This window comes from Podarcis filfolensis, assembly GCF_964270895.1.
Source record: "Podarcis filfolensis genome assembly, chromosome: Z".
NCBI lineage: Eukaryota > Metazoa > Chordata > Lepidosauria > Squamata > Lacertidae > Podarcis > Podarcis filfolensis.
Genome location: NC_139617.1, coordinates 20,111,794 through 20,129,315, shown reverse-complemented (window position 1 = coordinate 20,129,315; position 17,522 = coordinate 20,111,794). Strand labels below are relative to the sequence as shown.

Sequence of the window (17,522 nt, the reverse complement as noted above, 5' to 3'; positions counted from 1 at the left end):
GAGGCATTGCACATCAAGACACAGGAAGCTGCTGATAACCGATTTGGGCCATTGCTCCATCTGGCCCAGAATTGTCTAAATCAGGGGTTGTCAACCTGGTCTCTGGATGTCAACCTGGTTCAGGATTCTAGGTAGGCAGTAGGGGGTTCCACGGCACAAGCGGAATCCTCCTTCCATCGAGCACTGATGGGCGGTAAGAAAATTTTGCCATCAAGAAAGATGCATTAGTGGGCAGTAGGTATAAAAAGGTTAACTACCCCTTCAGCTTTGCTGAATTTTCAGTGTCTTCCCCAGCCCTACACCACAGTGCCAAACATTGAATCTGGAATCTTTTGTGTGCAAAGTTCTGTTCTGTGCCAGTACCTTGCACTTCTTTCCCACCTGCAGTCTGAAGGGGCACAACTGGCCCCCGCAGCAGTTTGCACAGTTCTCTCGCAGGACTCAGTCCTGTCCATTTCATCAAATCTTGCGTAAGGAGACACAACAGACTTTCCCCACTGCCTGTGTGTCCCCCTCCCCAAGTTACGAATTGCAGCATGTTTGCACCATCTTTAAACGTGTTCAGATTAATGCACTCAATAGCAACAAGCTTTTCTTTCCATCTGTTTCCCTCAACTTGCTTGTTTTATTGATCCCATCAATAACAATTATTAAAAGTGTAGGAAACAGTTGCTTAATTAAGTTCAACTACAGTGGAGGGATTGCTTTATCTTCCTCGCCTACTGGTGCCGTTTTTAAATTGTTTTAAGGTGTAAATTTAAATATATACGCTCAAGCAGCTTTGGATGTCAGATTTAACATAGTGGCACGTGGCCATTAAAAAACCCCAACCTTCTGCCTTGCAGTTATAATGATGGGATTTCTTTTCATCCCAATAAAATGGGTAACTAGGAAGCAAGCTTTTAAAGTGGGGACTATCTGGAGGGGACTGGGGAAAATAATTTCCTTCCCAGTGCTTCTAGTCAGACATGTTGGATTGAGGGTGGGGTGTTTTAAAATGCTAGTGAAGTACAGGCTGTGACCATTTTGCACGCATTCAAACAATGTGCAACTGCCAATGCATGGGTTGCTTTGGACCTAGAGGAGGGCAGAATACAGGTGGGGCGGGCGGGCGGGCTTATGCACCCAGGAGACAGATACGCAACCCATGCACAACTCGGGGGTTGCCTGTAGTGTACACAGATTCCGCTCTTGGAATCTTTGTTATCCAAAACCTTGGTTATCCAAACACAAGGAATTATTCCCAAACCTCACTACCTGAATGGCAGATCCAGATATCCAAACAGCCGGAGTTTGCACACTTCTTTGTGCTTTGCTGGCTAACAGCAGCCATTTCAGGCAGAAAGCAGGGAGGGGGAGGGATATCTGACAAATCAGGGGGCAAGAGAGGTTGAACAAACCAGTTTTTCCCCGGTCTCTCTTTTGCTGGTTGACTGCAGCCATTTTAGGAGGAAACCATGGTGGGGGGGGGGGGAGAGATCACAGATTAGAAATGTTCCCACAGGAAATAATGGAAATCGCCAGCTTGTTATGCAAATGCTCACCTAATGAACAATTTCCTGGGAACACATTGTATTTGGAAAGTGGGAACTGTGCGTATTTTGTTTCTACTTTTAACACTGCTAAGCTCTGTTTCAGAGTTGTGTTAGACTTCTGTATCAAATACAACCAAGAACCTTGTAGCTTTTAAAATACAATGATATGATTCAGACATTAATGCCAAACCATGTTTTGTGGTAATGTCTAAGCCAACATAATGTGATGGTCTGTGCTTTGCAGGTTGCCACCAAAGCAGAATCCCAACCAACACAGTTTCAAGACGGCTTGCAAACATTTGAGTAAATTGGCTGGAATGCAAACTCTTAACTTAAATTTCAGAAAACACATAACCATCAGGGTATTTATTTGTTCATTTGCTCATTTGTTTATCGCAACACCTAATCCCTTTTTATGAAACATCTGAAAACAATTTAACAAAGAAAACATTTCACATAAAAAGCAATTAAAACAATTTCATATGTAAAAACCATTTCAAGTCCAATTCAATTTTAAAAAATAATAATTCCCCTTCAAATGCTTCTTGAAAAAGAATGAAAGACAATGGAGATTTTGTCTTTCTGATATTTACAGGAGAGAGTTCCAAAGGGTAGCAGCTGCCACTCACTAAAGTTCATGAATATTGGGATGGTTGCTGGGATGATGCAGATAGAATGAAAAGCAGATATAGGTGTTAAGTCAATGGGAGAGGGAGGGAGGGCAGGTTGGTTGAAGATGGCTGATGAGTTGACTTGGGGCTGTCCATTGAGAAACTGCACATTACCATGGTTGGCAGCTCAAAATGCCGGCTCATCTCATAACATCAATGCTTGGTATTTTTGAAGTGTTCAGAACACCTTACATATGTTATCTCAGTCATTATTATAACTGCTGTATGCAGGAGGTAAATATTATTGTCCTTATGCTACAAATTGGGGGAGATGACTGCAGTTGAGAGGTTGTAGCATTTTTGGACTTACATCCCACTTCTCCAGGGAATGTAAGAGGTTTACATGTTTCTCACTCCCCCGCCTCCCCACTTCATTTAATCTTATGAGAACTCTATGAAGCAGGTTAAACTGATAATATAGTTACTGGCACAACTCACCTAATGAGCTTCACTGCTAAATGTGGATTGCAGCTTGGGTTACTCCATTCCTGGACCAACACCCTTGTTACTTTTCACTAACCTGGAACATTAATTTAGGTTGTCCAGTGAAACAGTGACAAAGGTGAAATTTGAGCTAAGGACTTTTGTAAAATGAACTCTCACTTAATTTGATGGAACTTGTGCTTTTCAGATTGCACCCTTAACCACTCTGCCGAAAACACAAAGTAGTGCTACTGTATTATATAAGAGTAACCACCAGGTGTGTGGTGGGTGTGAACACCTTGTAGCCAAATTCTTAGAAAGCTTTTGTTTTGTTTTGTTTTGTTTCCTAAACTTCTTCTGTGGTACATGTTAAAGTTTTACAAAAGCTATTAAAAAAGAAACTTCAAATAGAAGGCAGTTCATTTCGCCCATGATATCACTCCAGAACTGAAGCATTATAGAAAAGCTAAACAATGCCAAATGGATTTGGCCGAGATCAAAAGCCAAATCTATTTGTTCGCTTTCATCTTCAGTGTTCCATTTCCTAGGAGTCTGACCTTAGTCAAACATCTATTAAAGTTAGCTTTTTGATCTCCCCCCTTCTTTTTCGAAAAAGAAGGGGGGAAAGTCAATCTTGAAAAATTTTCTTCCAAAGACAATCACACTATTGTGTTTTTAATGTTCCACCAGCATCTAAGTAAATAGGATTCTCTGGTGTATGCGACAGAACACTGGTTAAATGGGACAATCATTTTTGTGTCTTAGACAAGAATCAAAAGGAAGCATTCTTCAGAGGCTGTTAACTGGAACAAGAAAATCCCCCTTAGGTCACTGGAAACCTGTTAGCTGGTCGATCTATGGCCTGTTTTAGTCCTTTGATTAAAAAAAAAAAATGCTTTGTAATTTGATAACAGGTAGCTTAGTTGCTTCTAATGTGGTTTCCTCTTCATCAGTCAAAGTTGACGGGTGTTTAATCAGGGAAAAGGTTCATTTACTCCTAAATTATGAGACTTGTAGTCAGGTTTCAGTACCAGTAAAAGACAGCCACTACCAGCTCTTTGATCCTCCCCAATAATGTTAAAATGATCACTTTTTATTTACACCTTTAAAGTATTATGCTTTCTGTAGCATGCTTTCTGTAAATAGTTCTTAGCATAAATAGTTCTTAGTGTACTAGGTGCTGGGTCTCCAGGTTTGGCAATGGCTAGAGAGGGCACAGCCTGCAGAGGACCATATAAGGAGGCCTGGAGGGTCACATCTGACCCCTGGGCCTGATGTTCCCTGTCCCTGCCTTAGCCTATCACTTCAGAACTGTGTCATTTATTAATGATGATAGAGTCATACATTCATCATCTATAGTGGAAACAAAGCCAAGAAGGGAAGCTTCTAGGTCTAGCTGCTATATAGAGGTCTATATTGTTCTTTCTTCTTTGGCGATCACTCATAGCAAAGTAAGATTCTTTTCCATCAACACGGTTTTAACAGTGAGTTCATAAGTGACTGTGGAGGGCAATTCTGGATCCGCACATCCTTTCACGATGGGAACATAGGTTGCCAGCGGTAGTTGATCACGGTGAGGATTTGCCAAATGTCCCTTCTTCTTAGCTCATTTCTCCCTTTTGTCCTTCTTCAAAGTCCATGACGCCTTGGTAAAGGCTGTTCTCCAATTGGAGCGCTCACAGGCCAGTGATTCCCAGTTGTCGGTGTTTATACTACATTTTTTTTTAAAGATTTGCCTTGAGAGTGTCTTTAAACCTCTTTTGTTTCCCATATATGGCATTATGTTTCCCAATAGAGTGGTTGCTATGAAAGATGATAATCAGGTGTGTGTGTGTGTGTGTGTGTGTGTGTGTGTGTGTGGAAGGGACCACAATAATCTTTCGTCCAACCCCATACCATACAGGAATCTTTTGCTCAACATGGGGTTCAAACACACAACCCTGAGATTAAGAGTTTCATGCTCTATCGGCACTCTAACCTAGGAATGGGCAACTTGAACACCTCTAGATGCTGCTGGAGTTGCACTTCTGTCATACCTGACTGTGCTGACTGGGCTTGCTGGGAGCTAGTGTCCAACAAAGTTCTGGAACAGGTCCAGCTCTACCATCAGGCAGAGTGACACAGTCAAAGCCTGAAGCCTCTTCTCAGCTAGGCTGCTGCCCTCAGGTACAGTTGAAGGATGCTGTCCCATTACCAGTTCCAACACTGATCTGTTCAGCTCCTGCATCCTGCAGTGGATGCAAGGGGGCGCCATCCTGTCCTTAGCTCAGGCAGCAACTATTTATTGCCCAGCCCTGACCAAGAGAGCTACAAGTTCCCTATCCCTGCTCTAACCAGTACACCACACATGTGACATATTTACTTGGGAGTAAGCCCCACTGTGTTCAGTGGGGTTTACTGCAATTGGAGAGTACATGGGCTTGCAGTTTTTGTTCCTTAGCACCACAGGAACCTAAGTTCAATGAGTACTTTTATTCTTCATCTTCAGTTAATGCATTTACCAGGACAGTTGCCACTTTTAAAAAAGAGGTTCAATTATTATAGGACATGGAACACTCTGCTGATTTTCTGGATAGCCAGTCTTTCTTCCCCCTCCCCCTCCTCTCTCTTCAACCCCATCGCCCAAAATCCTTTCTCTGCCTTTTTACATTCATCTTTGTGATCCTGAGAACCGAAAGGGTCAGGCAGTCAACTATACAGAATAAGATAAAGGTCGCTGGAGTGGAGCTCACTAAAAGTATTAAGTATTACAATCCTGACAAATCATTCCCATAGCCTAGACTCTAAAAGGAACGGAAAATGTCATGAAATCAATCAACCATCATAAGCGGGTCTCTGAAAAGAAAGCAAGGGAAAATACAATCTAACCCGGCCTTTTCCTTTCCAACTCTGATTTTGTCATTTCCTCTCAATCATATAACTTAAAAAGATTTTCAGAGTATGAGACGGATGCATCTTGTTTATGTTTCATCCATCGTTGATAATATTGTTATTTTACTGATTTTAACATTTTACATGGTGGAATAATATGCCAAGATACATACAAATAGTAATACACATACATTTTCACTAGGTTTATTTCAGATTCTGGGACTGAAGTTCCCCTGAGAAGGGAGAGGCCAGATTCCAATCAGCTCCTGATCAGTGCTGGGGCAATATCATAGGCTGCTTATTAGCTGGGCTTAGCCTGGCATCTATCACTTCCACCCTGGCATGTTCAGTCCAAGATCCTAAAACCATCTCTGCCATTTTAGGACTTATACATAAAGCAGAATGAATTGGTTGAACCAACGAGGGAGCAGTCAGTGAAAACTGCAAGTGGTGGGTAACATTTTTTTGAATACTGCCCCCACATTGCAGTTAACAACTCCAAGCAAAACAGCCAGGATGGAATTGGAACATCAAAGTTTGTATCAAAATATTTTCATAGAGAAGCATTAAAAAAGAAGACACCCACCCCATACAGTCATAAGTGATGCAGTCCATTCTGGCACCCCAGAACTCAACCTACTCATTCCCCCTTCTTTCTGATCCATCTGCAAACTAGGTTTCAGTCTCCTCACTAGTGCTAGGCTGAGCATTTGAAAGACTGAAGGGTTAACCTGGATTTTGCTTGATTGAAAGAGGGATAGCTGTCAGAAGAGCATGAGACTCTTGATCTAGGGTTGTGGCTTCAAGCTCCATGTTGTGCAAGAGGTTCCTGCATTGCAGGGGGTTGGACTAAATGACCCTGTGGTCCCTTCCAACTCTACAGTTCTATGAATCTATGTGTGTGCAGTGAGAGGGTAAATTTCACCTTTGTCCATTAGTTTCTGTACACACCCACACACCTCCATCCAGGCAAGAAGCTTTATCAGAATTAAGGGAGAAATTTTGAGCCAGGCGAAAACACTCAAAGAAAATACAAAGTAAAGCCAGTGAATGGTAAGACATCAGGAGCAGGAGTGTGGCCTTGGGGAAGGTGCATAGACCCAGGTAGAAAGGTCCTCAGGACTATGGTTCCCCACCTCTGCTCAGGAAGTTGCCTCCACCTTCAGACCTGTGCTGGCACCCCTGGCACCCAGTGACAGTCTATCTTCTCTCAAGAGGTAGCATCTGCCTTCAGTGTGGTGTAGTGGTTAAGAGCGGTAGACTCGTAATCTGGTGAACCAGGTTCGCTTCCCCGCTCCTCCACATGCAGCTGCTGGGTGACCTTGGGCTAGTCACACTTCTCTGAAGTCTCTCAGCCCCACTCACCTCACAGAGTGTTTGTTGTGGGGGAGGAAGGGAAAGGAGAATGTTAGCCGCTATGAGACTCCTTTGGGTAGTGATAAAGCGGGATATCAAATCCAAACTCTTCTTCTTCCTCCTCTTCTTCTCCTTCTTCTTCTTCTTCTTCTTCTTCTTCTTCTTCTTCTTCTTCTTCTTCTTCTTCTTCTTGCCTGGCTCTGAGGAAGGCAAATCTGCCTCTTAAGGAAAGCATGCAGTAACTAGTGCAGAATTATAGATGGGTTCCTTCACCCCACAATGAGCAAGATTTCTCTGATCTGGACGGAGGACAGTTCACTCCAGCCTGCTTCTGAAGGAAGCCAGGAGCAGCTGCTCTCATCTCTGAGGGGTATGGGACCCAGAGACTGCAACATGGCTCCCCCCCTCCTATTTTCAATATGGCATTGTGCATTAACATTTCATACCACCAGATGTTTCATTGTTCTTGCTTTCTGAATGTCTCACTTGACCCACAGCAGGTTTGAATGTGGATATCGCATACAACTGGTAGAGCACCCAGAAACCAGGCACAATTTGGACTTGAAATCATAGCAGCGCCAGAGCCTCAGTGGTTTTGTGTGTTTTCTCCCCCTTTTGAATGTTTCCAGTTACAAATAGTTTGATAATTTAATTAAATGTTTTGTTTTGATATGAGGGACTGCAGTGCAGGCGGTGTGGCTTGCCATTCAATTTTAATTAATTAATTGCATACCTCAAGATTAGATTACTCATAGCTCCTCTTTAGTTAATTTACTCGTTCACAGTTTTGACAGAAAAGCTTTATGAATAATGCAGAGGGATGGGTACCATCTAACCAATTATTAAACTTGGGGGGTGAGGATTTAGTTAGAGAACAGTACAACCTTCCATCATCATCCATAATCTATCAATATGAATGCAAAATACATATAAGTATGAATATATGTGTGAATATCTATCAGGGTGCCCACCGGGTTCTATAACTCCATTTGCACCAGGTTACAAATTATAATTGCTGTGTGAGTCTTGCTTCACTCCCTCAAGCAACTGCCCACATTATTAATGGCTGAGAGCCATTATGGCAATTCACTGCTTCCTGTGTTGGAGGGAATAAGCCAAACATCACAAGTGGGGAGAGTGTTATTGTGTTCATATCCTGTTTGTAGGCATCTCAGAGGCATCTGATTGGCCACTGTGAGAACAGGATTCTGAATTAGATGGCCCTTTGGTCTGAACCAGCAGGGATCTTATGTTCTTAGGCAAGTTGAAATGACAGAAAAGACTGTTTGGTCATTTTGTTTAAATAATTTTTCTCTTTATTTCTGTGGCTAGGTCTAACAGCAGCTGCCATGGCAGAGGCGATGAAATTGCAGAAGATGAAGCTGATGGCTATGAATAGCCTTCATGGAAGTGGGAGTCAGAATGGGACAGAATCTGAGAATGAGGAGCTGAATTCCAATGCAGGTAAGCAAATCTGAAATCTGTTTCTTTGAGTTTACCTCTTAACTGTTCACTCCTGGGAAGGAGAAATTCTTCCATTGTCAAGCAGTTGCTATTTTGGGTTGCCTGCAACTCGAATAGCCACTTTACGAGAGTCACACATGGAAAAGCTGCCAGATTATGGAGTTGATGGTGGTAACTCGCTTCTCCACCTTTGTCTTTCTGAGGGATGACTCATACTGCATTCCAAAAATTAGAATGTTTTGGAAGTCATCCATAATTGACAGGAAAAGTCCACACACAATGGAGGATTTTTTTCTTTTCTTTTTTGGCAACAGGAGAAGTCATTGTTGCACAAATGAGCTTTGGGGGAGATGTTGATCACACCTTTCGCTTTTGGCAAATGCCAATCTTAATGCTTAGCCTTGGGGAGAATGATTGTGTGTTTACGTGTTAATCATCATAATTAACATGGATCTAGCACATTTCAAGTTTTGAGAGCACTTAATGTATATCAGCATAATGTCCTTATGGGATCTTCTAAGATAGGTCTCTACTATTTTCACCAGGTTGCAAATATGGTGCTGAGGCTTGAGATAAGATTTATTATTCCATTTTTTAAATCTCTCAGTCTTGTTATGAAACTATTGAGTGGTCTCCCAGTCCTGACACTGATCATATTCATACCACAAGGTTGCTGCATTATATGCATTAATATCATAGCTCTGGCTGAATATTGGCTTGCCAGAGATTTTCTGGTATATGGATTGACAATCCACAATGGCACAATATGCCTGCAGGGTCTCATTTCCTGAAATTAGACTTGAAATAAGCCTTCTATTGTAGCCAAGAGAAGCTATTTTTGCTTGGGGTCCAAAAAAGTTTCTCCACTTTTCAATTTCTCCAAAGGCCCAAAAAAGGTTAGCAACCCCTCTTGACTTTGAAGAGGCTCATATCATTGATTCCCCAGCTCACAGTACTGTTTACTTAGCTTCATTTGTAAGACCAGCCTGCAGTTCACTATGTAGTAAAACTGTTATAGGCATCACCCAAAAACCCCAAACCGAATTGTGGCTTCCTAGTTTGTTCAGCTTCCTGATTCATTTTTCCCACTCATGGTACAGGAAGAGAAAAGCAGTAGTGATCATGCACATTAGACTAGCACATTGCTCATTCCAAATAATGCACAAGAGCTAGCAGTCTTATCATGATGTGCGAACATGGGCAATGCATTGATCTTGATCCATGCAGTGAGTTATTACAGCAGGGTGGAACAGAAATATGCAAAGAGGGTGGGTGATTTTGCCAACTTCCTTATGGAAATCATATAAATAGAAAATGCTGCAATATACCAGACCAGACTGTTGGTTCTTCTAGCCCAATGCTGTCTACTCTGACGGCCAGCTGTCTTGTAGGATCCCAGACAAGCTACCCCTGTATGAGAAGATGCTAGTAATTAAATATGGGACCTTCTCTGTGTAAAGCAGGTGTTTTGCCATTAAGCTATGCCCTTCTCCCCAGTCATAAAGTGTATACCAACAATTATCTCTTGTGCATGTTCTTTTTGGTACTCTCTGTACCACCCAAGGCCATCCAGATCAGCATATCCCAACCTTCAATTCCTTAGCTATTGTTGGACCACAACTCCCATCATCTCCCAGCCAGTGGCCAGGGTTGATGGGAGTTAGAGCTCAACAATATCTGGTGGCCCAAGCTTGACAAACATTGCTCTAGATACTTCACTGAAACTATGGTATGCCCATTATAATTCTATGTCTACACTCAAGCTTTTAACAAATGTTTGGGGTGGCGTTTTTGTGTGTATAGACTCATACGGGCTAAATGACTGCTAAAATAAAATGGTGTAAAACAAAAATAAAAGGAGATTGAATTTTGAAAGTGACTTCTTAACAAAGGCAGGCGGCAACATAGCCACTGAACCAGGAGCCATGTCAGTGAAGAAAACATTTTATTTTAAGGAGACAGACCTACAGTTTCTTTGATTCGAGGTTGTGTTTAATAGCTTCTGTAATGGCTGCAACATGACTCTGCATCTCGATTTCAGCATGAATAACAACCTGTTCGTGTTTCATTTAGCTCCAAATGAGAAATTCTGTCTTTTTATTGTTTTAGGAAATTAGTCTGTGTACTATTGCTCCTGAAACTTTATAATTAATCACTGAAGGTTATGGCTGTTGAGAGTTTGTGGGAAATAGACGCCTGAGTGGTTATAACTATAGCTGTCAAATCAGAAATATTGGTTTACAGTGGTAGAGTTTGTTATTCTTTCGGATTTTTAATAGATACACACACGGGGAACAAAGAGTTTGAAGTCACCTCTTTACTTGAAAAAAAAAATGTGGAAAGTGTGTGTGTGTCCCCGTGTGTCCTTTCATTCATTGCTACATAGTGATTTCCACCAGAGAGATAGAAAAGATATGCCTTTAAAACCCTTTTCATTCTGGATGATTGCCTCATTGCCTTTTGTGATGGTTTAAGTGGAGCAAGGAAAATGTTTGGCAATTGGGCTTGAATAAAATGGCATTTGCCAGTGTCTTTCTTTTTTGAGCATATATTATTGTGCTTTTGTTAAGATTCAAATCCAAAGTACACCTGGAGTTTCTGAGAGAAGGATGTTGAACATGTAGTGTGCCCTTCTACAAGGGTCTCGCAGTTTTTCTTCTGCCCACCAGTGGGTGGGAGGGTGGAAAGCAGGGAGACAAACAGCAGGTGCTGTTAGAGCTAATGACAGGCAGAGGCAAGTAACTCTAGTTTTGTCCTTACCCACCCCCACTCCTAGCAGAGTTCTGCATGGGCAAAACTGAGAATAAGGAGGAGTTTGTCAGGAGACTTGTAGTCCCCTCACTGAGCTCCAATTCCCAGAGTTGCCTGGGAAGAAGAATTCATTGTTAAACCTCTCTGGGAATTGTAGTTCTGTGAGGAGATTACAGGTCTCCTAAGAACTGTCAGCACCCTGAAATTCACAAGATTCTTTGGGGGGAGGAACCATGGTTGTATAACATGGCATGATACAGCTTTGAAAAGCATAGTACAAATGGACCCCAATTTTATGGAACTCCCTTCCAGCTGAGGTCAGGCAGGTCTAATGTTCCACTAAAACCTTTTTTTAAAAATTCGTTTAGCAAGCATTTCGTTTGAATTCTGTTTTTACAGTTTTCGCTTACTTTTATCTTCTTTGTTTCATGGCATAACTTGCAACCACTTAGAGACTACCCGTAATTAAGTGCTTATATAAATCGTCAGAATAAATAAAACACAGAAATTAGAAGTACTACTAGTGGTGACAGTCATGTCACTGCTGATATGTGACCATTATTTTTGGTTCTTTGCTGATGTGCTAAATATGTGAATGAGTGGATGAAAGGGAGATAAAAAGTGAACAAACTGATTGTTGCCTGCAAGTTTTTGTTGTTGTACTTTGAAGGACTCTTTATGCCATTGCGCTGTAATCAAAGAAACGTCAACATAGAACTCCAGAGATTGAAGCTGCCCATTCCAGCCATTAAGCAAGGAATAAAGTTGACTTAAAGTGAGGTGGGGTGAAGGCATTTTAATAGAAGTTCTCCAATACACATGTGTCTGTAGCATTCCTGAGCAACAGCACCAAAGAGCATTAAATACTTCTTGTGGCAAATATTCATTATCATTGCTTGATTTCTTATTCTTATTCTTCTTATATTTATTGGCATTTTCAAAAAATACTGTGTGATTTTACATAACTTTACATTATCTATATTCTGACTCTCTCTAGTCAACAACTCCCCCCCCCATCCCTCCCAACTGACTTTCTAGCTTCCAATTATCATTTCATCCACATTTCTCATTCCCCTCATCTACCTTTCCTTTTACTTTAAAATTCCTTATCATTGTAAATAAGTTTCTAATTTTAACTGACAAACCTTTAAGCCAGTCCTGTTAGCGTTGTTAAGTGTTTACAATGTTATTTCAAATAAATAACAAATTTACTCCAGTCTTTTTGAAACTGTTAGTCTTGCTGGTCTCGGATTTTCCTGGACAGTCTTGCCAGCTCTGTATATTCAATCATCTTACTCTGCCATTCTTCTGTCGGAGTTTCCTGCTGTTTCCACTTCTGAGCTAAAAGAATCCTTGCCGCTGTTGCTGCGTATAAGAATATAGTATGGTCTTTCTTAGAAATCTCTTCTCCTAAAATACCTAACAAGAAAGCTTCTGGTTTCTTATGGAACGTGTTCTTAAACACTTTCTTAAGATCATTATAAATCATGTCCCAGTATGCTTTCACATCATTGCTTGATTTCCGAGGCAAACTGATATATTAGTAAGGAGCAGGGCAACCAAGGAAGCAGCTTCTGGCAGTTCAAGAACCAGGGGGAAACCTCTTTTATAGGGTAAATAATAATAATAATAATAAAATAAATTTCTGTTTTGTGTGTGTAACATGAGTTTTCCCCCATGTACCTGCCATGCAGTTCCACCCGCCCCTCCTAAATGCAAACATCCTTCACAATCTGTTTAAAAAACCACAAATACATCACTCAGAGGAATATTTAAAGGAGCATCAGGAGGGGAGAAACTCATTGGTTTAATGGAATGCTGTCAAGAAAAATCAGCATCAGAAATGACACAGGGGCAGAATTGATACTTCTGCACTGACACGTTAAAAGAAAATCCCATACATTATTTAGAAAACCTCGAAATCTGTCAGCAGTATGATTGCCGAGTTAGCAGAAGCAGGAGGGAAGGGGCTCGGAGTTGAAAAGAAAAAGCATAGGCATGGATCCATATTGTAACCTTTCATGTTCTACACCCACCACAAGTACCTAGCTATTACACGGTCAGCACTCCCTCCCCCCCCCCCTTTTAAAAATCCCCATTTTAAAAATCTCAAGTCGAAAGTGGTAGGTGTTTTATTTAAAAAAGCAGGCTGCCTAAGATGTTATTTCGTTGTAAGTATAAAGATGACAAGATCTAAGAACACGGTGTGTGCGTTTTGTTTTGTTTTAAAGAATATTTTTTTAATGCCTTTGCTGATTTCCTAAAGTAGTTCCCCCTGCCGCCACCCACATCAGTAAAATAGGCATAATGTAACCATGTTTTGCTTATTTAAACTCATCGGTAATATATGGACAGTTTTATATTCCAGTGGTGCCAATGTTTAATTCTCCATATTATATATCTTTATCTACCCACATATATCTAATGGCCAAATAAAAGCACCTTGATTTTTGTTTTTGTTTTTAATCTTTAAGTTATATTTTGCAAGAGAACTTATCCCAAAAAGTATACTCTGGGCAAGGATACATTTTATGGACATTGAACACCTCTCCCTGCCCTGTTTTGACACACACACACACCCCAGCCACAAAGGTTTAGGTGTCAGTAGCAAAAGAAGACTTGTCCCTATTTCAAAAGCCACTTTGACAGGAATTCTGCACATCTAAGCATGAAGGGATGTGGGTGGCGCTGTGGGTTAAACCACAGAGCCTAGGGCTTGCCGATCAGAAGGTCGGCGGTTTGAATCCCTGCAACAGGGTGAGCTCCTATTCTTCGGTCCCTGCTCCTGCCAACCTAGCAGTTCAAAAGCACATCAAAGTGCAAGTAGATAAATAGGTACCGCTCCGGTGGGAAGGTAAACAGCATTTCCGTGCGCTGCTCTGGTTCACCAGAAGCGGCTTAGTCATGCTGGCCACATGACCCGGAAGCTGTACGCTGGCTCCCTCGGCCAATAAAGCGAGATGAGCCACAACTGGACCTAATGGTCAGGGGTCCCTTTACCTTTAAGCATGAAGAATGGGGCTGGCTCCACGTCTCAGATTCCCCTAGTAAATTGCCCTCTTGTGGGGTGCTCTCCTGGCTCAGGGCCCCAGTGAATTTCCCTGGCTGCAGGCCATGCGGGGTGATCCTAGATCTGGGACAATGTGGGGTATTAAAGGGATGACTGCTTGGTGTGCTAGGCATATAAGGGGGCAAGTCGTACACCCTACTATGGACCTGGGATCCTGGCAACTCTTCAGTGTGCATCAATTTTGTTGTCATAGCAAATCAGTTGAGCTCCCTTTATCCCCTCCTAACTTTGACAAGAGCAAGGCAGGCTGGCTGTTGCAGCACCAAGGACAGCTCCTAGTCCAACTCTCCTACACTCAACTCCTTGTTGAGTACTGTACTACTACCACTTGTTAATTGCTTGTTAGCCAAAAATCTCCAAGCAACTTACAGCACATTTAAAAACATAAACAGAAGTACATTATACCATTTTTAAAAAAAATTAGACAAAACACCTGCCATTTATTGATAGACAGGTGTGTGTGCATTTGTGAGTGTGTGCACATGTGCACACACACCTTCCTATCTATCTTGCTGGAGAAAGCATTCCACAGGTAGGGAGCTACAACAAAAAATGACCTTTCCTTTGCCACCACCTTTCATCACAGCAGGGCCTTGGTGAAAGGCCTCAGAAGAAAACCTAAAGGTCTGGGTAGGTTCATATTGGGTGAGGTGTTCCAGAAGGTACTGGGATCCTGAGCTGTAAAGAGCTTTATAGGTCAAAACCAGCACTTTGCATTGGGGTTTGAAGTGTACCGGCAGCAAGTGTAATTAGAACAGAGTAGGTGTTATATGATCTGTTCGTCTAAAACCTGTCAACAGTCAGGCAGATGCGTTCTCCACTAACTGAAGCTTCTGGACTTAGTTCTGGAGTCTCTCAAAGGACTGACCCATGGCCTGTTGGCAGGCACTTCTTCTGCCCCCCATGGCCTCCCACCTGCACTGCTGGACTGGTGTGGTGGGGCTGGAGACACTCGGGTTCTCAGACTCATGGGAAGGCACCCATGATGGTCCTGACTTTGGTTCTACAAGGCCTAATGTATGGGATGTGGTCCATCAGGCTCCTGCCTGCAGTTTCAGGTTTAGTGGTCGCCTGACCACCTCTTTAGCTGTTGTTACTGTGGCCTCCAAGTCCGCATGGTGGTCACTACTTTGGGGTCATGTCTCATTGGCAGGGAGTTAAACTAGATGATATTTGACCCCTCCCCCGCCAAATATTATGATCCCATAAGATGATTCTTGTTAATGTATTGTTGTACACTGATATGAAGTGGTTTATAAATTTGCAAAATAATAAATAAATGAAATCACTAATAAAATAAACTCTCTGCTGCCAAATGATTAGAACTCTTGCTCTTTTTCATAACAATAAACTAGAAGATAGGTGTTAAATGTTTCTTTTGTTGTTTAAGCTGCTCTGCTTCCATCATACCGCCTCCCACAGAAATATTTGGGAGAACCCCTCTGATAGATGGGAAATACTGTGCCTCATATGCCCCCATTGCACAAAAGGTTAGTTTAGCAATCTGCCAAATTAGCAGGATGCTTACTGAGATAGCACGTGCTCTGATTGGCTGAGTTTACCCGAGAGGGTTTTCTTTTGCATGGTTTGATTGAATGCCTCGTTACATACAAGGCCTGAAGTAAGAAAGACAAAACCTCTCTGTTCCTTTCTCCTCAAATTATACACTGTTTTTGTTGAGGTTTCCTTAGTGAAGTGTTATCAGGATTCATTTCCTCTTCGGACCTCCATCTGTGTTATTTAAGTGGGTTTGCCAACACCTACCTGTAACACACAACACTACTAACAAATGTCTCCAGAATGAATTGTGAGTAAATGAATGGCCCAGTTCTTCCAGAAGAAGAAGCTTGCTTGCCGCAGCTCATTTGCATATGTCAGTTCATATTCCTGGTTATCAAATTAAAAATTGCCTGCTGCTATTCTTAAAGCCGAACTTAAGCAAAGAGTAAGGTGGCAAAAATCCATCCAGGCCAATTTGGAACCAGTTCAGTCATTCCTTAGGGCATGTGTGATAGTCAAATGTACTAGAGGAATATTTGGGAAAGCAGACTGCATGTCCACTTTTAAATAGTTGACCCAAATGGCACTGTTAAAGTTAACCATGTGAGTCAGTATCAAGAACATATCATTGCAAACTTGTCATCAGCTGTTAGCACCATTTTAAATAAAAGTTAGTTATTATTTATTTAAGGCATTTATATACCACTTCGTTAGGGACGCGGGTGGCGCTGTGGGTTAAACCACAGAACCTAGGACTTGCCAATTAGAATCCCCGCAACGGGCTGAGCTCCTGTTGCTCGGTCCCTGCTCCTGTCAACCTAGCAGTTCGAAAGCACATCAAAGTGCAAGTAGATAAATAGGTACCGCTCCGGTGGGAAGGTAAACAGCATTTCTGTGTGCTTCTCTGGTTCGCCAGAAGTGGCTTAGTCATGCTGGCCGCATGACCCAGAAACTGTATGCCGGCCCCCCTGTCCAATAAAGCGAGATGAGCACCGCAACCCCAGAGTCGGTCACGACTGGACCTAAGGGTCAGGGATCCCTTTATCTTTACCTTTATACCACTTCATTTACTGTATATACCATGATGGCTGAGTTCTGCCAGTGCTGTCAGAGGTGGTAGTGTACCTTCTGAATACCAATTGCTGGAAACCACAGGAGGGGAGAGTGCTGTTGTGTTTGTAGGCTTCCCATTAGGGCATCTAGTTGACTACTTTGAGCACAGGATGTTGGATCAGATATGCCACTGCCTGATCCAGCAGGTTCTTCTTACGATCTTATTTCAAAGCAACCTTCCACCATAGTTGCTGTTTTGGCATGGGCACAGGGCAGACGAATCCAAAATACAATCCCCAGGTAGCAGCTGTAAGACAGTGAACATACATTTGATTGCATTAGTGGTCAATACAGCAACAGGATGAGTCAGGAGAAAACTCTCAAGATGCATATAATAAGCTTTTCCCCTTGGGCTCACAAAGAAATCTCAGAAATACTGACCCAAACAATAGTGAGTTCACCCATGACTAATCTTAACAACCTTATTTTTTTACTTCACTTGAAATTCCTTCCCTTATTAGAAAATTCTTTTATTGTTAAATCTTGATTGCGACTTAAGGACATGAGGGTATGGCTTGATGAATCAGTCAGAAACCAATCTGGGTCGCTTATGCATATGGTCATTCAATCCTACTTCTACATTAATTTGTATTACTTTTTTAAAAGCTTGGAAATTCACATTTTAATACAGATTTTAAATACCCACCCACCCCCACAAATATGAATATCCAGTGCTTTGAGGGGGAGAGTACTCAAGGTTACACAGTACCGGCACCCACCCACACCCAAATTTTAAAAGTGTGGCACTCACTGTAAGAACTTGATGTT

The 17,522-nt window shown here is 42.0% G+C and overlaps 1 protein-coding gene across 11 annotated transcripts in view; it reads left to right on the top strand.

Annotated features, from left to right (window-relative positions):
• DACH2 (dachshund family transcription factor 2) overlaps window positions 1-17,522 on the top strand; it is a 333,515-nt gene that overhangs the window by 217,170 nt on the left and 98,823 nt on the right. For all 11 annotated transcript variants that reach the window (XM_083595941.1, XM_083595936.1, XM_083595937.1 and 8 more), the window contains one exon: window positions 8,189-8,320. In XM_083595941.1, the coding sequence (XP_083452067.1) occupies window positions 8,189-8,320 (132 nt within the window). The remainder of the gene's footprint in view (window positions 1-8,188; window positions 8,321-17,522) is intronic.